The sequence below is a fragment of the Ammospiza nelsoni genome, chromosome 4 (assembly GCF_027579445.1).
Source record: "Ammospiza nelsoni isolate bAmmNel1 chromosome 4, bAmmNel1.pri, whole genome shotgun sequence".
Classification (NCBI taxonomy): domain Eukaryota; kingdom Metazoa; phylum Chordata; class Aves; order Passeriformes; family Passerellidae; genus Ammospiza; species Ammospiza nelsoni.
This window is the reverse complement of record NC_080636.1, coordinates 23,942,603-23,969,337: the sequence shown is the minus strand read 5'-3', so window position 1 is coordinate 23,969,337 and position 26,735 is coordinate 23,942,603. Positions and strand designations below refer to the sequence as shown.

Genomic DNA, 26,735 nt, shown 5'->3' with positions numbered 1-26,735 from the left:
AGTGTTGCACAGCATGATTAACATGTTATACTTTACAATCAAATCCTCTTCAAAAGCAGCAACATACAAACCCACAATTGCCACTGGGAAATACTGCAGGGATGCAAGAGTAGGGACATGGTAAAAAGTCACCAGCAGCCGTCACAGCAGCATCACCCTAAATAAGACTTTTCAGGACTGCAAAATACTCTGTTTATGTATTAAAGGCATATATAGCTTTCATAGCTTATGAGACCTCTACTCTGCTTCCAGCTCCACCATTTGCAACAAATCAAGTACCAGCCTCTTGCTTATGTCCTAATTTGCAGCACTCTGCAATGCCCAGCCAGGCACTTCACCACCACCAGCTCCCTGGAGAATGCTTCCTTTTGCCCCTGGCCTATTTCATGCCATAAAAGGGTTCAAGATAGGACCTCCAAAATGCTCTGGTGAGGACTTTCATGGGTAAATATCACCTGGAAAAAGCAGAGCCTTGTGGTGTGAGATTAAACCTTAAAAAAAAAACATGATACCATGCAGCACTAACATTGTGGCTACCTGCACTTTGGCAATTTTTCTGTGCTAGCTCCCTTTTTTGGGTTTCTTTCACCTTTCAGACCCTTTGGAGTGCAAACTGCTACCTCCCCACATCTTCTACTTGTAAAAAACTCAACTACTAACCTCATCTTTTATTGCTCAGGCTCAGTCATATCACTCATGAGTCCCAAAGTCCCAAGTGATAAACACAGGTCATTAAAATGAAAACTTAAATAAACGTCTCCAGAGAAGCAGGATGTTCTCTTCTTCTCTCCATTTTCACCTACTTGTTCTGAAGAAGTGGGCTCACAAACAGGAATTGTACCCATCTAGTTAAGGTTCTCTGGTCACACCAGGGTGTAGGAGCTGCTATCAGTCAGACAAGCATTTCTTCCTCTCCAGTGCTGCTGGCCCTGTCAGATCCCAGAAAGAAGACCTGCAGCTGGCACAGTTGCAGCAGCACAGAGCTGAAGGAAAATTTAAGTCCAGAGAGTCTCCCATGGTCCCCAAATCCTACTGCCTGTGATGACATGGCCATTACCTGAGGTGGGGAGGGAAAAGCAGGCACAAGGCTCTTTGTGGATGCAGAATGTGTTTGTACAGCCTTTGCACAGCACTATGTCCAACACACCTGGTGCCAGTACATGGTGCTGCCAATCTTCTTCCACACCTGCTCCTTGCCCCTTCTATCCCAAAGAAAGGCAGGTTTGGTTATCAGTGCTAACCATCAGCATTAACCATGAGCTTAAGTGTCTGATATCAAGGTTCAGGGCATGCTAGAATGCTCAACCAAAAATCCTCAAGCCACCCCGCAGCAATCACAACTTTTCTCTTCCAACAGAGAACAGTTCATCATAAACCACCAAATATGATTTCAACCAGAATTTAGAGCTTGGCAAAAACAGATTTATCCTAAGTATGCCTTTGGTGAAAGATGATCACCTTCTCCTCCACTTCAGCTTTATTTAGATCCTTTGGTTTGATGTTTTATGTTGCAACAAAAACCCAAAAATGCTGCCCATGAGACTGAATGTTTTAAAGAAGAAAAAAACCTACGTTTTTGTGAGTCCTACCATGTTACTTTTGAATCTCAGCTCTTCTAGCTGAAACTTCTGCTTGATTTCTGTTGGATTTTCATTTATGAAAATTTTCATTGTCATAAATGAAAATCAAACCAAAACACATGGAAATGAAGATGAAAGAGCAACATGACAATTCTAAAGCCCTATTTGATATCACTTGCTGCATCGCTGACGCCACCACAAAGCTGTCTGCCAAAGTGGTTTTCAGTTTGGTAGAATCAGAAACATTTTTGATGTAAGTAGAGGTTTACTAAGGAATTTGCACTCCAGCCCCCCTTCTCCCATATTTAGAAAGAAACAGGTTTTTTATAAGAGTAATAAATTTGAAGTAAATTTCCATTCCCAAAACATATCAAAAAGATACCTTTCTCATTTGTGCCAGGAAGCCTTCAAACTCCTTCAGGTTCAGGGTTGATCCGTTATATGATGTGCAGCTGTTTGCTGCTTTCCCTAGCCAATATATGGTGACTAATACCTGCAGAAGTTAATAAGAATTAATTTCAGCCATCTACACGGTCCTGTAGCTAAATTTACTTCCCTGCAGCATCCCTCATTTATTCTAAACTGCACAGCAGCACAAGATTTTTTTATAAATCAGAACTGAAAGGGAAGTGTCTGTCAAAGGTTAAACACAAATACATCAGGCAACTATGAAAGTTTAAACAGTCTTAAAAATATGTAACTTAACATATTATCTCCCTGTCATTTTTAATAAAAATAATAAAAGTGTTATATCTGACTGGAAAAATAAACAGAAAAGATGGATCTGAGTAGAAAAACTAGACAAAGACTTGAAACTTCTAGAAGGCACACATAAATACATTTGTTTTTAAATTCAATACAGAAACTCCCTAAAGACTGCTAATATTAGTAGTCATTAACGCAAACTATTCAGACCAAGGTAATAAACAAAGTAGCTAGAATGTCTGCCTGCCTAAAAGCATCTCGAATATGTGTCTATTTCAAGGACAGAAAAGGGAGTCCCATTTTTAATCACCTTAATGTAAGTAACCAGATGACACAGGAACAATTATTTCCAGGGTTCTGCTAGTTTAAGAATTTCTTAGCCCAAGATTAATCAAAAGCCATGAGCGTCTTGTCATTTCTATCAGACTACAGCATTAAAGTCAATGATTTCATTCAAGTTCTGACTTTGTATCTCTCCATAACTCAAAAATTCCTTGAAAACTGGTGAGGGAAAAGGACCAAGAATTACTCTTGCAAGTAGCAAAGATTTCTGACCTGACACTGCTGGTGTTGCACTTGTTTTAGAAAATGAGAAATTAAGATGTTTAGGATGGTCAAATCCAATACATACAAAAATGCTGACGTTTATACCATTCAAGGAAAAACCTTTTCTGCACCACATATGTCTCCACTTAGAGCAATGTCTTTAATCTAACCTGTGCAGCAGCTATTTGAACTGGAAACTGCTCATCAAAGGCATTTAAATTCAGTGTTTTGCACTAGTTAAAAATGACAAACCATCACCCTAGAACTTAGGGCATTTTCTCATTTAATGTTCATTATTTCAGCATATTCCATGCAAAGTATTTAACTGCAGAACAAACAGAAAATATTTTGATGTGGAAAAGAGATGCAGCCAATAATAAATAATAGTTGTCATTAACTGTATCAAAAAAAGATTCATAAACTGAAATACAGCATTTTATGTTTTGATGGAACAGGGCCATATACTTCCTGCTATATAGTGAACTAAAGGAAACAAGACTAGCAGAAATCCCAGAGTGGGGGTCTATTCCACTGGGAGCAGACATCTCTTGGACTCCTCTTCCCTAAAACATGCATCCAAATTACATCCCAGCAACATGCTAGACGTTTCTTATCAACTTGCACTAGCATCCCCATTTTTCATTTAAGTGTAATGTCCAAAATTATGCAGCACTGCAGCTGATGCCCTGTCAGAAAAGGATACATCATACAGACCTTCTGTTTAACGACTGTGCTACATAATGTAAAATAAGTATTTTATATATAAATAAAGTTTATATTCTTCTTTAGTTTAAAAGTAGTATACATATCATGAAATACTGAGTAAAATTTTTAATGGAGTTCAAAAACTTTTCCCTTTTTTTAAAAATTACATCGAAATCTATATTACTGTGCTGAATGAAATGAGGTGGTGTTGCTAGTCCTGATTTTTTTTGTCTTGAAACAACCTTTATCTGAACTGTTTTCCTTCAACCAACACCACTTGACAAATTTAATGCAAAGTAGTCTTACAGTATATGTTCTCAAGTTAAATGAAAATATTTGCAAATAACAGTATTTCTAGTAACCAGGAAACTGCCATTGAGTTCATTGATGAAGGTTATGGTATTTTGGTTTTTTTTATTTATTCCGGCTGGCATTTAATCTCTTCTTCCTCTCTTTATTTGGAAAAAAAAAAGGCAGAAAATTTCACATTTGCAAGCAATTCTGGCTGGCTGCCAGCTGGATCACACACCTGGAAAGCATATATTGCCTACAAGCACATTATGGAGGATACTTTTGAAACTTCACCTTAAAAGCAACACATCTGTACAAAGACGTTTAGCCAGGGCCCACAAAGAGCGTTAAAATACCAAAGCTGAGTTCTTCCCCTAAAAGTCTGTGTGCTGTTTGCAGAAGATACTGCTCTGCTGATGATGGGAAAGACAGGATGAAACAATTTGGGGGAGGGGTGGTTTTGGTGTTCTTTGGGTTTTGGTTTCTTTTACCTCCAGTCATGGAAGTTATGATTACTGGTTTTCAAAGCTATTAAAAAAGATCTTGGCATTTCCTATCAGGATATAGGGATGTGAGCCAAACAAAAATTACACCAGTTTACAGCTAACTAAGGACAGACAGCTTGATAGGCTTTAAACTAAGACCAGCAAAGTTCAGACATTTTGTTTTCCAGTTAACAAGCACAGAATCCAACACCATTTCCCTTAGTTTAAATTAAGAGTAAGTTGAAGTTAAATGGAAATAGCCTTTCTGGAGAAGCCCTAATTTATTTGGAAGAACAATGAGAAAGTTAGCAAACCTCATAGTAAGGCCTCGCATCCCAATTTAATGGCCATTTTTCTTCATTTTAAATGCTTTGTGCAACTGTACTCTATGCCTATATATTTGGGAAGGGCTACAAAAGTGAGGCTTCATGGTCAAATCAGACCATTCCCAGCAAACACCACACTGGACAGCACAGAAATCACTTGGCTTATCACTCATCTAAGAGACAAATGTCTCCATTTTATTTCTTTTGTAAGGCTGCTTTGCCATAGCAGCTGTACCTAAACTTCCAGTAGAACCCAGTTCGGTTTGTATTCAGAAGGACTTTTCAGCAATAGTCATGTATTCAGTTTTTACTGACATAATTTTGATCAGGCCAATAACAGGATTAACCAGACAAAAAGAAAAACTCCAAATGATGTACTTACATTTTTCAGCTTCCTACTATAGTCAATGTTCCTGGTTGCACACACAAACACATACAAAGATAAGAAAAAAAAAAAAAAATTAAAAAAAAAAGGAAAAAAATCAGAAAGTAAACATACTTTCCCACAGGCTGTATGCAGCAGATCACATTTTCCCTAACAAAAGCCTGCTGAATGCTTCTGCTGTCTGAAAATACATAAAAGCTAAGAAGATGTAGTTCACACATTCATTTATTCATAGCATGGGAGTATTTTGTCACCATTATTTCAATCATTAAATTAGAATTCTGGAAGTACAAGAAGAAAATGTGTTTATAATGCTCCCACAGTAAAGTAGGACAATGCCAAAATATTTCCTTTAAACAGAGTTGCTGATTTCTTTAAAAAGGAAGACAAAAGTCCTCACTACTAAAATACATTCTGCAGTTATCCAACAGTCAGATTCTGCTCTGCAGCCCATACAGATTCTGGAAGCAACTGAACAAGCATAAGAGGCATCAGCAAACATTAAGGAAATATTGCAGGTGCTTCTGTGAAAACAAACATTACAAAGAACAAAGTGAATGGATGAAGCAACAAAGACCCTGCCATTTAGAACAGAATGTGCCATGGAAAACATTTATTTTTTAAATGCATACTTGAGCACTCAGACTGAACACTGGCATCATCCTTCTCAATTTATTTTTTTTTTCTCTTATGTTCATGGAAGAGTGGCAGTTTTATGTCAAAAACAACAAGGTACAAAGCTTGTGCAAACATAAACAACATTTCAAAATTCAGCAAAGAAAGCATAAAAAAGAGAAGGAAATACATATCACATTTAGGTACTAAAACCTACATAAGACCATTTGAGATTTAGTAAAAATTGTGTCCTGATTATTTACAGTGGAATTGTCTGCTACTCTAACAGTAAGACCACTCCATCATTAAAGTTTATCTGGCAAAACCAAAAATAAATATACTCAAATCTGTTAGAACAACAAAAGCCTAAATATAGGCAATGGTAAACAAAGTATTTTGATAATATCTTTTTGAGCCAAAATTTTGTCCACTAATACCCACACAATAAGAAAAATAGAATAGTCCTGGTTTTTTTCTTAGTAAAATAACAGTGGAAAAGAGACTTGCCTAACTAGTCACAAAAAAATTCCTTACAGCATTAGCTCATAATTTTTATAAGCAGAGTGATCCAAAAAATAGATCTAATACATGCCTCAATCAACATCTGTATGGGAAAAAAGGGCAAAACGTCATTATCCTAAGCACATGCAATAATGTCATACTCATCCTTTACCACAAATAATATTTCCACCATGCTTAAAAAAATCATGCAAAAATCTTCAAAGAGGGAAAAAATCACCTTCATGCTTTGGGAACTAGCTAGCAGAACACAGCTCTCAACATATTTCTCTAAAACAGTCATGGACTTGGCTTGTACACCTCAACTCAGTTACTCAGTGTGAACTTGGACAGTGCTAGGAAAACATTTGGCTCATTTCCACAGCTGCTTTCTCTGAAGCCCTCATATGCAATGGAGGCCCAGGCCAGCTCTGCAGGGTTTATGACGCCAGGTTTAACTTGGTGACAGCTTTGCTTTGAGCTCCCCCCTGTCAAAACCTCTCAACCTGCCTCCACCAAGGTACTCCATCTATCCTCAACCCCAAAAGAGGAAGGTTTTTTTATCAGAAAGACTCTTCCTGTCTGGTTTCATATGGAAATTAGGGTTTTATATGAAGATTATGGATTGTTATGCAACTCTTTCCAGTCAATCATCGTAATAATTTTACAGGACATCATGAAGAACCCATTTTAACAAAGTATTATCAGATTTAGAAGAAATACATGACATAGGCTCCACTCACTTCCATGTAGAGGGCAAGAAGAAGCTCATGTTAGAGTCAGAAACTTGGGAAGGAGCAAAAAATGGTATACCTTAAAACAAGGACACCGGCCAATTTGATTTTCAGAGCCTTTGAATTTTCCCAGACAGTGCCTGAATACCATGAAAACTTGCCCTGCTTCCATTGCCAGAAAGGAAAAAAAAGAGCTACTGAAATGTAGTAAATTGTTTCCATATACTTCTCTAAAATAGATAGGACTGATCAGGATTTCTTTAGTGGTCTTTTTGGTCAAACAAAATTAGACCATTCAATCAACTCAGCAGCATTTGCTTGTCTGTAGAGCAATAACTTCTGTTATAACTGTAACATGACATGATAGACTCAACTTTCAGGAAAACCTCCAAATACCAATTTAGAAATTAAGAAACACCAATTATAAATTTTTTAAATTTTATGAAAGTGTAGGATGGTTTTGCTTTTAGAAGATGGGAGGCCTGTGCAATTTGTGTGATACTGGGTGTGGGGTTTTGGGGAAAAACTATCAAAATTGTGGCATTTCCAGTTCACACAGACTTCCTCAGTCCAATTACTGCATGTCTCAAGCTATAGCTCTTGCAGGGAAGTGAAGAGACTATGCTTATGCCTGCATCTCATAGAATCTGAAAGGCCTATAACTGTCCTATATTTCACCACCAGGACAATTTAATCTGACATAGCAGAACTGTGACTTCTTTTCCACCAGACTACAATATTTTATGAGTTGGACAGACAAAAAAAGAATGTCATCAATTTAGATTAGGAAAACCCCTAAGTCCCTCAGAATCTCATTGCCTAACTAAGAGTATTTTCACAAAATCACAGAGTAAACTGAGTTGGAAGGGACCCACAAGGCTCATCAAGTCCAACTCCCAGGCCTGCACATCCCCAAGAGTCACACCACGGGCCTGAGAGCATTCTCCAAGCGTTATCCTATTTTGCAGAGCTGTGGTTGATGTCTCTGGGACAACACCTGTTGAATAGAACAATCTATTCATCCCAACACTGAAAGTTTCCCAAACTTCTGCTTCCTATCTGCCTTATACTAATTACAGTCCTATAGCCTTTTTGGTCATTCTTAAACATTTACTATTGCATCACATGCACCTGAGGCTGTAACATGCTAGTCACAAATTGCTGTTGTACTTACTTGGTTACTCTGTTTGATGTGTCCTGCAGATCACCAGGATCAAAAAGCTGAGATTCTTTCAGTCCCAGTTCTTTGCAGCCTCTTAAGAATAATATGATATTATCCTGAAAAGAGACAAAAAGGATAAAATCTCAACACTTTAAGACTCTTCTTAACTAAAAAAAAAAAATCTTACCAGACCAACTTCTCCCTAATTCAGTAACTGCTCAAGAATAGTCATACCATTAGTTAAATGAAGAACTAAAGATATTTCCAGTCACATAATTTAAGAGGTCAGCGTAGATTTTGTTTGAAAACCACATATGTATAAACCTTTTTTCTTTTTCTTTCTTTTTTTCCAAGATACACAACTACAACAAGCTTGTTGACTTCTTTTCAAACACAGATGGCAACTTTTTTAACTGGAAAAGGCCCACTGAGTTCACCACCTACTGCTGCAGGCTGCCATACAACCTCAGCATGTTGCAGAGTAGAAAAGGCAGGATTTTTGTACGGAGCAGGAAGAGTAGATGTGAAAAAGCCCACCACCATTTAAGCAAGCAATTTGTTCAGAAAACATTTTGCATGTTAGCTATGAGCAAGCCAGTTAACACAACTGCTCTCTTGCCTCTCCAAGGAAAACTAGTCAGAAGGCACTGAGAAAAGAGACAGGTGCTTTCTCCTGAAGTAAAAACCTTGAAGCTACACTTCACATGCCCACTGTTTCTAAGAAGAAACACCCAATTTTGTAACACTTCTTATGGAGGATTTACGCTTTGCAAAGTGAAAAAATTAAAAGTCAATAACTAAGAAAGGCTAAGTAAAAACTGATACAAGTCTTTTTCAAACCAAGTCCAAGTGATGGCACTTCAGTTTGCAACAAGGAGATTCAATCTGCATGTGTGCATATAGAGTTAATACAGGTTTTATACATATGCATGTACACCACTCCCTTGTTACAGAACCAGTGAATATGTTTTACATGGATAAATCTTGCAGCTAGTAGAGAATAATTTTTTAGATACATACATTTCTAGACCAGCAACTGCAATGGTAGATGTGTGAACAAGTAAAGATAAAATGTACAGCTTGATATTCTTTGAGGAATCTCATCTCAAACCTAGAGCTAAGCTGCCACATGAAGAGTTAGAGGAGCAGAACCAAAGCATGTGGTGGAGACCTGTTTCCATAAGAACTGGGAAGCAGGAGCCTGGCGGCGTTCAGCTCTTACCCACTCTGCATGACAGCAGGATTGGTGAGCAGGGCTCTCCCACATCTGCTCCCAGCCTTCCTTGGGGCTCAGGAGAGCAGCCCTGTTTGTTCTGCAAGCAGCATGCAAATCACCATGGCTCTTGGCATGCCAACACTCTCAACAAAGCTCGCCAGCCACACCACAGAAAACAGAGACTTGGAAATTCAGACGAGTTCAAATCTCCCTTTCTTCCCTGGCTGAAACTTAACAGCTCTGGAGGGGAGCCAGGGGGGGAAGGAACAGCAGTTGAGAGAGCAGAGAGCCCATAACCCAGAGAGACAGCATCATTCATGACATGAAAAGATGCCTGTAAAATTTTCCATCTGGCTTACTGTTTGCATTATAATTTTTCCAACTGCATCATGAATAACTCTTATGTTTATTCTTTCATGGAGGACAGTCCTGGTCACTCTCAAATGGCTTGTGGAGCAATGCGTAAATCTAATATATCAAATAAAAATGCAAAAGTATTCAAAAAAAGTTCCTAACAGCATTTCCAAATTTAACAAAAAATATACTGGACACAGAGATCATAGCAACCTAATAGACTTAGAAAACAATCAAAGGAGGAGGAATGCTGAAGATAACTAATTGCACCCATTTTTATGCCAGAAGTTGACATCTGAGTTATGATAAGCAGTAACAAAAATACCAGTTATTTGGCAGCCACATAGTTTGGAAACTTGGTTCTTCTGCTGATGAACAAATGCCTGCTTCTCAAAAAACCAGTGTCATCTATTCCTGTTGGCTACATGCTTTTATTTTGATGGTCATCATATGAATAATGTTTGGCAAGTCACTAACACTATCACCCAAACAACTCCTCAGAAAGTTGGTATCTTGTATGGGTACAAATAACCACATGTGCCAACAGGATGCATCAGTGAGCCCTGAAAGAAGCTTCTGCTTTTGCTAAAAATCTCATAATTTTTATTTCCCAATGGTTCTAAAATGGCATTTGTTCAAAAGGATTGAAGAAAAAATCCAACAAAGAAAATGCTTTCAAGTGATATATTTACTCAAGGACACCTGCCTAGGCTGCCTAACCCCAAGCCAAAAAATGTATCCCATGCTACTACAAAACTAAACTTTTCCTGGTTTGCTCTAGTATAGATGAAATTCACATTTGTTAGTTCCATTGAGTCACTGGAGAAAAGCACTCTAAGCCACTAAAGGGAGAAAGGAGTCCTAAAGTTAAGATTCAGCTCCCAGCAAAGCTTTCTCCCAGGATTACTACACCTTGCATTGACCAGGTCCTGATTTCTTCAGTTCTCAGAAAATGTTGCTTTTATCTTTCAACAGGATTTATTGTTCAGTGTCTGTTAGCTGAAATTATGCACTTTTTGTCAAAAAATGCCAGTCTTTGTCATTGCTGAAGAAACTGAAGAAAGCAGAAAAAACAAGTTTACAAGTAGCAAGATATAAAAACCATTCTTACTTTAAATGGGTGACTGCAAAGAAACATTTAATGTGCCTGTCCAGCTCCTTACAACTTGGCAGAATTAAATAGGTCATGCAAATGGGTCACACTGCAGTGGCAAGGATCTCGGGGTGGCCAGCTGCTGTGCCTCAGCTAACAGAGTGCTATCTTTTACAGCGGTCTCAGAAGACACAACCAGAACTTGGTCCTTCTGGCAGCCCCTGCAAGGCACTATCACACAATTTCCTCAGTTTCTTAAATGGAGATGTGATACTGCTTTGCTCTCAGGCATTACTCTCTGCAGCTGCATGTTGGAGTAGACAGAATTGATCACTTGATCTGCACATCATTTCCTACAGCCCCAGAGGACCTGCAACTGTCTCTTGCTGGCTCCTCTTGATTTTATTCCACACCACTGTATAATCAAAACTCTTCTTCTGGCGTTTGTCCTTCATACACACAGAGGAAGAAAAAGCTGATAGGTTACAGCCTAAATTTATTTTGCAAATTTTCTCTGTAATTTTAATATATAAAATTTAATGTCCATAAATATCTATATTTATATAGATCTAAAAGTTATAAATCTGTAATCTATAGATATCACAGATAGCTATACAATTTTATCTATGCTTAATCCATAAAATTACAGAAAGTCTAAATAGGCTGCATAGAGAAGATAAATGCTTCAGTGTGGTGACAGACGCAGGATACACTGATAGGTTAAATCCCAAGCCTTTTCTGCTTGCCTCAGCAGAGTCCTGACAGTTACTGTTACATCAGCACTACAAGCAATATCATTTACTTGTAAGTACTGAAAACCAAAAAGTATTAATGCAAATGTTTCACTATACTGAATTTCAGTAACAAAAAATGAAACAACACAAAACCGCAAACTCCCAGGCAAGCCAGGCATGAGCCAGTAAGAAGGGTCAGGGACAGATAAGGGTGCAGAGCACGGACTCCCTGAGAACTTAGTCAGAAGGATGCATGGGAAGGAAGGAAGGATGCATAGGAAGGAAGGAAAAAATGCTCTGCTCTCACAACTGCATTTCAACACTATCACATTTTTATCCTTTCTTGTGTGTAATCTGACAGACTCACCACTACAAAAATCACCTTGCCAGGACAATCATCTGAAGGTAATGCAGAGAGACTAGGTGGCAGAGGGGTTACGCCTTTATGAAGGCGAAGGGAGGGAATAAGGGAGGGGGAAAAGACAACAGGCTACTCACTTCTATTTTTTTTTTTTGCTTTAATCTGAGTGTTATAAATATGAAAAATGTTCACTGTATAGCATTAAGTAATTTTCCTCATGCACAAAGTGGAGCACAAAATCCTGAACCCTGTTAAAAAACTCCCAGAAATTGGCAGTTGAGCAGGACAGACACCCTGGAAAGCCACTGCAAATTCACACAGTAGCACTGCCAACACACAAGATAGTTCAAGCTAGCGAGAATCAAATATTCACAGCAGGCAAATTCTCTCCATAGGATCTGCTGATCAGATGCAATGGCAAACAGCTTGAATTTGGCCCACTTCCATTCCTTTCATCCGCCACAATACGTACAAAACAGTCTCACTGTATTCTCACTGCAAATCCGTTCTACAGCTCAGCACTGCGGAGCCATCGTTTGTCACATGTGCTACTGCATGGTCCGTGTGAGATATTCAGATAAACTTGGGGAAAATAAAAGCAAGCCAAGCTGTATATCTGCCCAGAATGCTGAATAAAATGCCAAATACACGCCACTACTGCAAGCTGGAGATATTATTAGCTGCCAGTAGCACTGCTCTGTTTTGCAGCACAGCTGCAGACAAACAGGTGACCTTTTTCATTTCTGGAATGCTGATATTTTCCCCGCTCCAGAATAAATGAGAAGAGCACTATAATTAAAAAAAATTAAAAAAAAAAAAAAAAAGAAAATTTCAAAACTGCTTTTCTGAGAAGTTTGCAATAGACTCTCAAAAGCTTTTTGTTTGGTCTCAACATTTCTTCCTAATTCCCTTATTTTTCCATTTTAAGTAAGTAGTGGTGATAATTTATCTATATAAAAGCAGTGGATCTTGCCTGATTCACAGCAGGTTCATAGAAATACTGGAATATTCAGTTCAAGTCCACCAGGAGAAAACTTCTAGAAGAAGGACTGGGAACTTATCTTACATATATATATGTATGAGAAAAAAAAATCAATATATATATATATGTATGCATATATATATGAGGGGAAAGAGAGAGATACATACACACATATATATACACATATGTGTATATATGTGTTATTATTTCTCCAAGATGCTTTTCTGTGTATGTTTAACTACATACATATGTTTAACAATACGTATGTGTGTGTGCATGTGTGTGTATATGTGTTTACTATTCATCCAATATGCTTTGCTGTTTATATATAACAAAACTACATAAAAGACTGTTTTCTGTGGCAAACCCCAAATCAGTAGATTTGGAAGGAAATGGATCATAGTTAGGACACATTCACTCAGAAGCTGAGTGAATCTCCAGAAGAGGAAGGCAGACAGCGCACCAGAATTGGAGAACAGAACAGAAAGGGGAGACAGGGATGCTCACATCCCCAAAGGATTCTGGCACACAATAGCCTCACCCACGAAAATTAAATGCCAGTGGGGAAAATTGAAAAAAAAACAAACAACAAAACAAACCAGAAAGAGATGATCCCTGGGAGCAGGGAGGGGCAGCAGGACTTACCAGCCCACCAGCCGGAACAACCCTCACCTCGCCAGGGCCGCAACCCCACACTGCCCCGCAGCCGGCACAGGAGGACGGGCAGCACTGGATGCGGCTCGTGTGAGCAGAGGCAAGGGGCAGGAGCAGAGAATAAACACCGCCACGATCGGACTGAATCTGGAGGAGCAGGGATCACCGGGCAGGCACGGCACTGCCCGGCTCCACAGGGATCACCGGGCAGGCACGGCACTGCCCGGCTCCACAGGTAGAGCCTTCCAGCGCACGCCAGAGAAGCTAGGGAAGGCTGCCTTTGCCAAGGAAGCCTGGCTTTCTTCTGCTTCTTTTTGGGCAGCCAAGAAGGAAAATATGTGTCTCCATCAATAACAGTCTGGCTTTCTTGTCAGAAAGGCAAAAAACACCTTTAAAATGGTGTGAAGAAACAGGCCAGTTGGTACTGTACTTAATCTGCACAAAACACACCAGAAACCCCAGAAGTAATTGAATTACCCTCAGGTAATACCTCAGTCTGCCTAAAGATAAAAATAAAGAGTCATAAAATCATCAAGGTTGGAAGAGACCTTCAAGATCATCATTCCAACCATCCACCCAGCAATACCCCTGTGATCTCTGAACCACTAAACCACATCACCCAGTGTCAGATCCAGATGTGATTCCACCACGTCCATGGGCAACCTATTCCAATGCTTGATAATCCTACAGTGATTTTTTTTTTCCTAATACCCAGTCTGAATGTTCCCTGTCTCACCTTAAAGTCACGTCCTTTAGTCCCCTCTCTGTAGGCACAGGAGAAGAGACCAGCCGCCACCTCGCTACAACTTCTTTCTGTGAACTTGTAGAGAGCAGTGAGGTCCATCCTGAGCCTCCTCTTCTCCAGGCTAAACAACCCCAACTCCTTTTGGGTGTCTCAGTACCTGACTCCAAAGGTAACTTAGCTGGAAGTGCCCAGGTGCTTAGATCCTGCTGCTCCCAGCCAGGCTTGCTAGGGTAAAAACCTGCAAGTGCCTAGAGCAAGAAGATAGTGCACAACTTTGATGCTGCTATTGATTGTATAAAAACTTATAATTTCTCAATAATGTGGATGGAAGCTGAGCAAAGAAGAGAACATGAGCAAGAGCAAACTTCAACCCAACAGGCAAAAGCAAACCACGAGAGGGTGGGAGGGGTGCACAGAGCATGAGCACAAGGCTGACCCTATGACTTCACTAGTGAAGTAGGTCCTGATATCACCCCTTGCTACATCAGGTCATAATCCCTGAAGGCATGAATTAAACATTTAAACAAATGGGGGCTCAGTCAATTTCCATGTCTTTGGGGGAGAGAGCAGATGATGGTCAGATGATGTGAACTCCCTCAGATTTGCCAAACCCAAGATACACCCTAAAGATGGCTTTGTTTACAGCACTGAATACAGAACATAGGCAGGCAGGGAAAAATCCAAAACATTTCACTATTCACTAGCTTTGATGCTGATGAAATCACAGCCAGATGTCAAACAGATGTTAGATTTTACCAGGTCATGAAGAGGGGATGCCTATCTGATGCCATATTCTATGGTAACAGCCCCGCAATGGCCAAGGAAGAGGGTAACATCTCCTTTCCACCCCTTCTCTGCCATTCACTCCCTCAGCTTTTTAATACCAGATGATAGTGTTTGGCTTGTGAGGGATTTGGTCTCAGTTTTATGACTTCTTCTGTTATCCACCTTTCACTTTTTTGTGTGTGTGTGTGTGAAAGAAGTTTACAAAGAGCAGGGTTGAAAACAAGTTCTCATACAGTGAATTGTAGTGAAGCACTCCTAGAAGCCACTGGGAATTCACCTTGAAAACCCAGAGGGGTAAAAACACAAAACCCGCAAAAACAAAGCATGGCTCCTTTTGTGGTGATAGAAAGGACTGACTTATCTCACTCTGCCTTCTTGGTGCAGCCATGAAGTGAGCCAATAGAAAAGTTACGTCAGTGTGGGTTGGGGAAAAGAGCTACAAAAGAGACAAGAATGAAAGAAGCATCACATCATCATGCTCTGAGGGCAACCTGAGCTCCCATCTGTGGCAGCTACTTCTTCTCCATCCTCCTGGCAACAGTTGTGCTGTCTGTCTGAAGAAGAGGAAGAAAGGTCCTAAAGACAAATTTGACCTTCATTTGCACTCACATTATGAGTGGAGGAGTATGACTAACCTAAACACAGATCTCTAGAGTTTCAACCCTGAAACCACAGCTTGTGCCACAACGATTCTGTCAGAACATCCTCTGGGGAAAGTGGACACTTTCCTTTCTCAGCACATCCCTGCAGCTGTTGTCCCCACAAATGAGGTCTACAGCAAAATATAAAAATGGGCAAGAAATTCACAACTAAGTTTAGGAGACAAGCTGTTTCCTAAGTTTGGTTTGTTTGAATGGACCAAAGTGTCAAGAAAAGTACAGAGTCTGACTATGGATTTATAAGTACTTAAAAGACAGCCGTCCCAAACAAATAGCTTAAAGAAAACAAAAATACATAAACTTTAAATCTAAAGTTCTAAGTCATAAGAACCACTACACAAGATATTGTGAAAACAAAATTTAAGCAAAGGAGATCACCAAAGAAATCAACCTGAGCATTAAATGTGGGAGAGCATTTTTTTTTTTGCTAGACATAGCGTTAAAGCTTATCACTCTGCATACAAAAAAAAAAAAAAAAAAACAAAACCCAAAAAACCAACAAAAAAAACCCCAAAAACTATAGATAAATAAAGTTGAATTACCTCATGATACCAAAAGGTAAAGCCCTAGGGTAGTCCCAAAGGAGCACCACAAATAGCTTAATCTCCAACACAAGTCCTTCGTGTGTTACACACAGTTATCAATTAAACCAAGCAGTGCTTAATAAACCTGTGCCTTTCCAGACTGCTGTCAGGGCAATTGTGTGTTAAGCCATGGCACAACACATACTTTTAAAAAACTATTTATGTGATTCTACTAAGAGGGGTACTTTGGTGGTAAAGATCATTACCTATGCAAAGCAAATATATGTGCTAAGATTTAGTCCATGTTTTCCTTAATTATACTAGCAAGTCTACAAAACACCTTTTTTTTTTACATAACCTTCCTTCTTTTCTCTGCCTTCAGAGTCCAAGCTTCATGGGATCCCTTTGATCACATTTGATATCCCAGGGCATTGATACCCAACACCTGCTTTCTATATTTTGACTTGACTGTAGAGAAAATAACTTTGTTTTCCAGGAAGAGCAGTGTTGACTATTCAAGGGACCCAGCTCCAGGAAATCATCAGATTAAAAAAACCCTTTGGGATGGAGTGGGTCTTGCAGAGAAGAAAATGAGGAAAAATTCTAAGCATCATGAGCCTGTCCACCTGAAAAGGTGTGTCTGATTGTATTATTAATTATATGACCAGCATCCTCTATTATAAACCAGTACAGGTAACACAAAGCATAGTCACTGCATCTGCATGCAGCTTCAGAGATTACTACCTGAAAAAATACTTCTCAAGCTGTGATCCCTTACTGACTGCTTTTATTTTTTCACTGTCACTACATCCAAAGCAGATGGCAAGGATAAAAAAATAAAGGAAACAGAAATGAGAATTATACATAACGCTTTTGTGATACACAAGAACCTGATTAATTAGAGACAAAACTGTGTTGGAGGTATAACCTCAATGCTTACCTTCCCCATGTAATTTATCAGCTGTCTTCCTAATCAGGCACAGAAGCAGATTTCACCACAATTGTATAATCCCCCAAATACAAGGTTTTAATGAAAATATGTGCATGATTAACATAATCTGAAATTTTGTGACATCCAGTTACATTGGGCCAGCTGAGCATTCAGGGCTAGAGAACAGCTGAAATTTTCTGAAGTTTGTTTTTAAGGTCTGAAACTGTAAATGTACAAAAGAAATCAGTACCTAAAATTAAAATCAATATGACATCAAACCTCTAAAACTGAATGTATGATCACCACTTGGCAGCCTCATAACACTTTTTCTAATTGCAGTAACTACTTACTTCTAGCATGACTTTACTTTCTTGCCCCTTTTCTTTAACATGGTATGTTCCCTTTTGCTTAGTATATTAAGCAAAGCAATCTTCCATTTAAAGCCACAAAACTGTAACACTTGTCAATATTTGGACTTCTCTCAGTAGACAGCAATCCACCTCAGGGATCAGGACACTTTGCATCCTGAGCTGTTGGAGGGCCTCTCCATCCCTCTGTCCAAGTACAACTGCTGTAGGTGGGCCTCAAAAGATGCAAGAAAGCTGCTTGTGGGGGCCAGGGGCCTGGCAGTAGCTGTTAAAATCAGACCAAATCTCTATTCCCCAAGGTAAACAGCAAAACAGTGAAACCGCCAAGGAGGACTCATTCCTGGTCAGTTCATGACCTCTGCAAAAAAAAAGCAACAAATTCCACTTCTCCTTTCAAATTAAACATCTACTCTTTATTGCCAAGGAATATGTTTTACTAATCTGGGGTGTTCAAGGTTTGATAAACATCAGAAATATTTTTGCTGCTGTTACACGATACCTGACATACATTTTCCCCCCACTCACAGCTTTGCGTTTGCATGCCAACATTACATAAAACATACTGGACTTCTTAAATGTACAGGTTGAGGTCTCTTTAAAACACTTCTAGAAGAAGCTGTTCAAGTCCAAAAACCACAATTTTTTTTTTAATTGGCTATTTCTACTGAATGAAGTTCCAGCACATTCCCAATGAAAAACCTACCTTGTTGGTTTTACTTCCACTAAAAAAATTAATAGAAAGTTTTTGTATTTAGGGGTCTAGAATTACTTTGGTCAGGAAAAGGAATGGGGAAATGCATAATTTTCAATTTTCTGCAGGTGAATTTTACAGACAATCAAAGTATCTGTGCAAAAATATGCTCAGTAGATCAGTGCCCATTTGTGACTTTGACCATATACAGTATAACAGCTTAAATTATTGAGTACTTCAATACTATATCCATGTATCTGATGTTTCTTTCCCAGATATGAAAAAATACATTTGGTGTCTAGATGGCACGGCCATAATTATCAGTGATCTTGAATATCTCCAGCTTTGGTAGGTTTTTTTAATGGTAAATATTCATGGCAAGATGAACTACCCAATAGTCTGGAAGTAATTTCTTTTCCACTCCTTTTCAACTATCAGTAAGCAGTCTCTAGATTCAAGAAATAGCATGACTATTCCTAAAGCTATTGTAACTGCAAACCTAGATTAACTACACAGAATAGCCTACTTAAATTACTTAAATTGCTACTGTTCACCAATTCTAGAGTGGTCATGCAAGCATGCCTTTGAAGTGGCATTTGGAAATCGAGATTCATGGATTACATCTGGAGGACAGTGTAATTTGCAGCTGGGATGACTAAGCTTTCAGGACAAATAAAATGTAATACAATAATATAATGTATTTAAGAAGCAGAATTTCCTTAAATTAATGGAATAAAATCAATGATTAAAGCAAGAAAGAATGAACAGAAGTCTTCTTTAATATGGTGCATTCCTATTGCAAAGCATTTTCCCAGCTCTTTCACAATGTCTTTGTTTTGGTTCCTCTGGACAGCAGAACAGAGGGTGGGAAAGGATGTGTCCTCTTACAGGACTGAGATCCCTGCTGTTCAGTTCTCTTCTACATATTAGAGGTGTACTACACTCAGAATACACAAAGCAACAAGGGTAGGAAGATGTGCTCATCACATGGATCACACCAGGTCTTTAGAAACAGGATCTAAGCAGTAAAGATGGCAGAAATAACTTGTATTGTTTGTTGGTGAAGTGAACAGAAAAGGAGAACAAGTTGGCTATCACTGATAATTTATTCTTAAAACTTCAGTTAATACCCTACCCTCTGTCCTTTCCAGACCTGAGATAAACTTTTTTTTTGTTACAAGAAAAGAGCCAATCATGCTTATAATTCAGCTTACCTGGCTATAACCAGTGGCTCCTGCTCACAACAGTCACAAATAAGGCCAGCAGAGATGTTCATATATGATCAAACAACAAGCTTCCAACTCCTCACCTGCTAATTCTGAAAACTCTTTCAATTTAAAGCCACATAAAAAAAACACAATAAAACTTAGCTGATGAGACTGTATAAATGAAAATGGTAAATTTAACATAAATATGATTTTTTCCTTTCCCCAGCAAAGGGCCAGGACTCAGAATTGATCAGAGAGAGGCATTTCTAGACAGAAGAACCAGTAGAGTCTAGCAAGATTATTAGGCCAGGCATCAGAGACCATGAAAGCAGCTGTACTAGCTCCAGCACCAATAAGAAGCTGGCAGCAAATTAGCTGATTTAAAGTACTGCAGAGTCCCAGTCCCCAGCCAGCTCACATCTCCACACCACTCCCATGGGGACAGATTTCTGGAGAATGCAAAAGTTACACATGGATACCCAAAATCAGCTCAAGGCCAGCAGGACTTACCAGCTTTGGCAAGCACTTCTACACTGCCCTTCCTAGTGACTGGGGAATACATTCATCAGACACAGAGTGCCTTGCTTCAATGCACTGACCCAGCTGATGCTCAGCACTGTGCTGAAGCCAATCAGCCCTTAAATCTGGAGACCCTACTGGGAGCTACCTGGGATTTACAAGGTTAACAGATGCAGCCCCATCCAATACAGGGGCTACAGAGCTATGCAACCACCTTAGGTGATACAGGAACATTGTCATCTTATTGCAAAAGTCCCAGACCTTCACAGTGATTTCTCATGGGCAGCTCTTCACAGTACAGCCAACAAACTCCAACTCCCGTCACAACACAACCCACTACCCCATTCTTTTGGAGCACTCCTCTTCTTATTGGACACAGCTGTGGCCTGTTAAGGGCAGGCCTGTTCCTAATCTTTGGTGATTGGTACAGCTGTAACTCCTCAGGTGTGAGACTGCCTTCTGCACGATCTTTGTTTTCTTACATCCTATTGCCCCACACAGGGACATGGCCCAAACTGCACTGCATAGCCCACCCACTGAGGAGGCACCAGTCCCTGGTCACACATGTTCTGCATGCTCTTTGTGTACATGCCAGCCAGCCCAGAGCTGCTCAGGGGCTTCAGCATGCCTGTGGCATCAGAGACTGTGGAGAGTCAGCTAGCACCTGAGCAGCACCCACTTTCTGGGGCTTTTTGGCTTCTTGGAAATCCCTAAATGTGCTGTGCTGCACCGCCAAGGCCATTTGCCCTCAAATGGGAAAGGCACTGGCATCAAGCTGCTCTCCTGCAAGAGAGCTGTGGCTGTCCTGAGCAAGGGGGGGAGCTGCCAAAGCCAAGCAGTGAGTTGCCCACACCCACACCACAGAGGTCATCCAGGGTTCTGCATTCTCTGGCATATCCTAAACTCCACCTTACATTATCCTGAATACAGCAGTTGACTGTTTTTCCTCTTATTTACTTCCTATTCTCAGTCTGGCATTTTTATTTCTCCAACTTGCAAAGTTACAGAAGACAAGAATATTTCTATGCTGCTTTAGAAAGAGAATAAATTATATTGGAAGCTGTGATGGAGAACACTGATCACAATCTTTGAAGTTCTTGGTGTGTAATTTACTTACATAATAGTTTGTATTAAGGTTTAAGTGCTAGATTTCTAATATTGCTCATCAAATTTCAGCCAAATGAAAAAGAACAAGCAAGGTGAACTACTCTTGGAAAGATAAACTATCTGCAAGAATTTTTGATGTAAGTGTGAGAACACTAAGAACTCTCAGTTCTTCAAAAATGTGTAAAGGTCTGGAATTCAAGGAGTTTCAGTTCTCTAGGATCATAATTTAGAAAGTAAATTTTAATCAGGATTGGGTGGCTCAAGAGATTGGGTAATAGTATTTAAAAAAGCAAGTGATTAATCTCTGATCAACCAGAGGGTAAGGACTAAAGAGCATTTAAGGTCTCAAACACCCCTGGGAACTAGCCAACTTAGTCTAATACTGTGGGTGCTGACTCTAAGCAGATTTTGGTTTTTCTCACACACAGTGCTTATGAATAGGGTCCTCTAAATTTCATTAGAACTGTTCCATCATTCTCCCCAAAATTCTGCACTAGTTATGCCTTTGAAATGCCAGTGGCAGATAGATACTGAGTTTGCTGATAACACTGTGCTGACAAGTACCTTGTTCCTCTGTTCCATTTTACTGCATCTATCTGTTTTTTTCTTAATTACAAACTCCTGAATCGACTCAAGGTGCTGTATAGATAACAGGGAAGAGGAGATTCATATCAGCAAGGTGATACTTTGCAGGAAAATGGATTTTGGTCAGTGCTGTGTCATTCAAAGACTCAAGATGCACAAAAATGGAGGCCAGGCAGGTGTGAAGACAGAGCTCCTAAACTCCATTCAAACTAATCATAATATTGGATTGAATTTTGCTCTTTGGTTTGTTTCAGATAGAATGAAAGAACAAGGAAAACTGTTGCATTTTTGCTGAAGATATCATCACCCATTCTAAAATAATTCTGCTAGTACCTTGCTTACTCAAATTTTTGGTCTGGTTGGACTGCACCAGTTGTCCAAGAGGATGTAATTACCTTGCTTCTTCCTTGTCTAAAATTCTAGACCACTGACATATCAGATTCCACCCAGTCACTATTTAGCAGTGTAAAAATAAAATATAGGCATGTACACTGAGGGAGAAGACCAATCTAGCCTGACTTCTCAAAACATACAGAGCAAAACAAAACTCAGCCTCCTGTGACAAACTTTACATCATGCTACTTTTTTACATTAGTCTGTCACTAAGCACTGAATTTAGTTACAATTTGCTGTGTTCTTTTGGCCCACAACATTTACTTATGTACTTAGTTCTCTTTAAATCTTTAGAGGCCTTTGTAAGAACTCTGACAGCGCTCCCTGGGAACCATTCTGTTTTATTTCCAAGTATGCAACTAGTTTTGCCAATAATTGATGCAATTCCTGCATTTGTTCATAATTTGTTTTCTGAAATATCAGAAAATACATTCTTTCCAATACACAGTATCTAGCCTGTAGTAGTAGTTATTAATTTTTTTTTAATATGCATGTTTTTTCTTTGAAAAGAAACAAACAGTACAACAGAACAGTGTATCTGTGTCTGGTGCATGTGGAACTCTCAGAACATTTCAAGTTTTCCTTTTCATGCAGTTGCTATAGTTTAAGAAGCAACTACTATGTGACCCCCTCAGGGGTAACAGGAGAAATTCAATGAAAGAAAACATGCAGGAATTGTAAAAAAATAAGGGTTTTTTTCTGCTTCTGCAGGTGCCGAGTGAAAGTTGCATGAAATATTTTTCTAGATCAAAAGTTGAGATATTTTATTAGCTGGTGCTGCTGACCTGTGCAGACAGTCTTCTGGCACAATTTTCACAACTTGTTTACAGTATCACCTCAGTTATCTGGAACTTTGTGTTATCCCCACAAGGGTCAAATTCCTGACATGTATTAATTACACTGAAAATTGCCCTGGATTACTTGAAACCTCAAATAACTGAACCTATCCACTATCCTCCCTTTTAAATAACAGAGGACATACTGTATAGTGGTGCTAATACTTTGTGGCTGATCCCTGTAACTCCAGAAATTAATACATAAACGTCACACTTCTTATCTAGCAGGTCTGCCAGCTTTGGTCTGAAACCAGGCTCGAGAGGCAGACAGCATTTATAGCATGGTTTTATTCACTGCCATGGGCTGCAGGACAGAAGGAGATAGGAAGGACAGGAAGGTTAAAACCAAAAACCACTGACCAGCATTCCTGATCCATGCACTGCTGGCCAAGGGAACAGACCTGCTTTACAGTTCAGCTCTCTTTAGTTGCCAAAATGACCTTGGATCCCTCCTGTAGTCAGCCAAAGACTAGGTGCTGCCTGCAGGGCTAGCCTATGTCTCACTGACACTTGAGCTGTTTATTGTGCTGCATCTTCTTGTGCCCATTACCAGCAAGTCAGCCCTGCAGCTTCCCCCTGGAGGCACTCACCAAGCAGCTTCACAGGAACCTCTATAACTTCATTATATCAGAGCTTGAATGGGAAGATAACAATTCAATGACCTACTGACAACCTAGGTAATTTAGCCAACAGCAGGCATTAGCTCTAAGATCCCTAATGCTGTTGCTAGGCAGGAGTGGTAAAGTTGGGATTGGTTTTGGAAAAAACCAGCAAGCTTCTTTCCAACCAAAGGAGAAACAGTATTCAAAGGACAACAGCAGTGAGGCAGCTTTCATTAAGAAAAGGTATGAGAAATATCCAGGAACGTTTGGTAACACCCATAGGATTTGTTGGCTGTGCAGCCAAGCTACACAGCACCCATCCAACCCAACAGTTATAAATGGCAAGCAGCAAGAGCATCAGCAGCCTGGGCTATCCCTTTAAGGCCTGAAATATTTTGCCCCACAACAGGTGCAAGGGTAAGTGTCACAATCTGGCACTCAGTCCAACATGCCTCCCAACACACCAATGCCACTCTGCTACATATTAAGTCAAGTAGCATCTCTTTAGCAGTAAAAGGAGACCAAATAATACCAACATTATGACTAAAAAAGAGAGAAAGGAGAAGGGGGGAAGCATCATGTTTACCATTGGCCTTATGGGGTAACACAAGCTCGGTTTTAAATTGTGCATGAGAACTACTACAGTTCAAAGGAGAAAAGCCGAGGTAATGAAATAGTACAACAGAATGAACTGAAAAAAGCTGAGCTGAACTCACTACACACTTGGATGCATGCACACATTTAGCAAGTTCAATACTCTCCCCTTATTGAAAAGCCTGAAAAGAAAACTCCCTTTCACACACCATGCAGTAATAAATCAGAATGCACTATTGCTCCAAAGAAAAAGACATTCGCCATTTAAGTAATAGTGCTTCCCACATGAAAATGAAGAGGCAGAAACAAACAAATACCCGGCAAAAATGAGGACTTTAACAGAAGGACACTACTCTAAAGAGCTGAGGATTGCCTTTGTATTGCAATATTGATTTTCTAGACCATTAGTTCTATTGCTTGTCCATAAATGAATGTGCAATTCTCCTACTAAGCTGTGGGGCAGATTTGCACATTATATCACAAGGCTTTTCAGCTTTCAAAAGGTTAATAGTTAATGGCTTTGATGTCCCTCAGTCAGATAGCTCAGCCTATCTCTGTATTTTCCATAAGCAATTAACTAAGCTGTTTCCTCTGCAGCATTAATTTTAACAGGTTTACAATAGTATCATTAGACCTCTGGACATTTAAGAGGAAATACATTACAATTGGAAAGTATCATGCCAAGCAGGAAGCAAGTGGCTTTAATCCAGGAGCAGTGAGGAATGCAGAGACAAGGAGAATTCAGTGTCAGGTATTTCTATTAATTCTTGACCACAGCACCAGACTGTAGAATTTTACTGGGCTCTTAAACTAAAGAAATCACTTTGCACCAGTTTTCCATTAGTTTGCCTTTTTGCTTGTTTGCTTTAAGTCAGGGAAACAACTGCAATGTGATCTTTGGAGCAAGACACGTTCCATCATCTGCATTCAGCACGTAGGCTCCTGCTAGCAACATGCACATCATCTAAAATAAATCCACTTAAGAGTACCCGGAAAGGTTTTCAGCCTAGAAACAGCACAAACAGTTGCTAGCAGACATTAACTGCAATGGACTTCACCAAGTTGGTTTGCAGCCAGGGAGGGGATTAGAGACAGCATTCTTCTGCCACCATCTTCAACCCAAGGGCTGGGGTCACAACAGACTGTGCCTTGCTCTCTTTTCACAGGAGAAGGTCAAAGAAGGTTGAGCTTCCCTGGACCATTTTGAGGTGGCCAATCTGAATATACTGTGAAAATTCTTCCTGCTTGCCACCCCAGGACTTCTCAGGTTAAGAGCTTTTGGGAAGGTACCCTCCCTTTTCACACTTCCAGTGCTGCTGTTATCTGATTGTCAACATTGATCTAGCTGTTCCCTGCAGCAGAGGCTACATGTCACTGAAAAAGACAGTTGGGGATCAGAGAGGGTATTTATAGTGCAGACCTACAGACTCCAACCTGTGAGAGGCTTTCCAGAATTAGGGAGTGAGAATACTACTAAGTATAATTTTAAACACAGACAACCTTTAAATGAAAGATTTAAGGTTGAGACTTTCCCAGATACCTGTGTCCTTTGCTTTTGGTCAATACCTTAAGGACTACATCTAAGTTTAAACTCTGAAGCTGCAGTTTCAAAACTATTTTAAACTGATGGAATGGCATCTCTTTTCCCACCTTGGTGAGCCTCTTCCTTCTCTCCTGCCTGCATTTCATTTCATGCTGGAAGATAAAGGGTATTTTTAGCCAGGTCAGTTGCCCATTCCAGCTAGTATGAAAGCCAAGGCTGTCATTTGCAGGAATGCCAAATTCAGGGTAGCTGAAAGCAACCATAACATCAGGTCTAGTCTTCCTTGTTAAGGACAAAAGCTGACGCTTATTTAGCTTCAAGCCATGGACAGTTGTAGCTCTGCATATTTTAGGTATGTCGGCCTAAACACCTGCAGTACACCAGCTCAGTGCTTTTCTTTATATCCTCATTGCAAACTAATCAATATGGCAATAGAAGGCACACAAAAATTGCAGGTGCCTGGATAAAACAGCAACAGTGCCACATTCCCCACAGGACACAGGTAGCACATTGACAGACTCAGAGCATCCAACTCCTTCATTGAAAACTCCAGGAAATGGTACATGTCTCCAGAGCATGTGGTATTTGCCAGCTATGTAGAGAAGTCATAAGCTTCAACAGTGGGATTTGTTTTGAAGAGTATAAATCATTGCTCAGGAGGCTCTTTGTTCCCCAGACAGCAGCTCAAGGAAGGCACTGATCCTTCACTTCATTAAGTGGGAATTTAAGCTATATGGCAAATGGCATTGATTTGTTAAACTATTATATTTTCTGATATTTACAGATAGTTAGAGATTATTTTTCAAAAGCTCACTATTTCTGAAATACTCACTCGCCTCAGTGTCATTAAACCAATATAATGCAAGTCATGGCTGAACTTGCAGAAGGACTCCAGCATCTAAAAGCAAATCTAGCAGTTATTCCAGTAGGCAATGTACATTTTTCATGGCTACAAAATGAGCCCTTCCTGGAAGCCAGCTGCCCTCCCCAAACCAAGAAAAACCCTGTCATCTATAGTAAAGGTTAATGCAATGATAAGGTCAAGCTCACATTTCAGCTGCCTAGTATTATCACTTCATCAGTAGCATGTTTTTCTTTTTGCTGTTTTCAAATGTTATCCCTTCAGTTTACTAAACTTCCTATGGAAAAAAAAAAATTTAAAAACCCTACCAAAAAAAACCCAGAAAACAATCATTATGACATTTTATAAATAGCATC

At 39.6% G+C, this 26,735-nt stretch overlaps 1 protein-coding gene across 2 annotated transcripts in view; it reads right to left on the bottom strand.

Moving 5' to 3' along the window:
• LIMCH1 (LIM and calponin homology domains 1) overlaps positions 1–26,735 on the bottom strand; it is a 174,408-nt gene that overhangs the window by 65,217 nt on the left and 82,456 nt on the right. For both annotated transcript variants that reach the window (XM_059471429.1, XM_059471431.1), the window contains exons 4-6: positions 8,045–8,148; positions 5,021–5,051; positions 1,963–2,073 (exon numbers count right to left, since the gene is read on the bottom strand). In XM_059471429.1, coding sequence (XP_059327412.1) covers positions 1,963–2,073; positions 5,021–5,051; positions 8,045–8,148 — 246 coding nt within the window. The remainder of the gene's footprint in view (positions 1–1,962; positions 2,074–5,020; positions 5,052–8,044; positions 8,149–26,735) is intronic.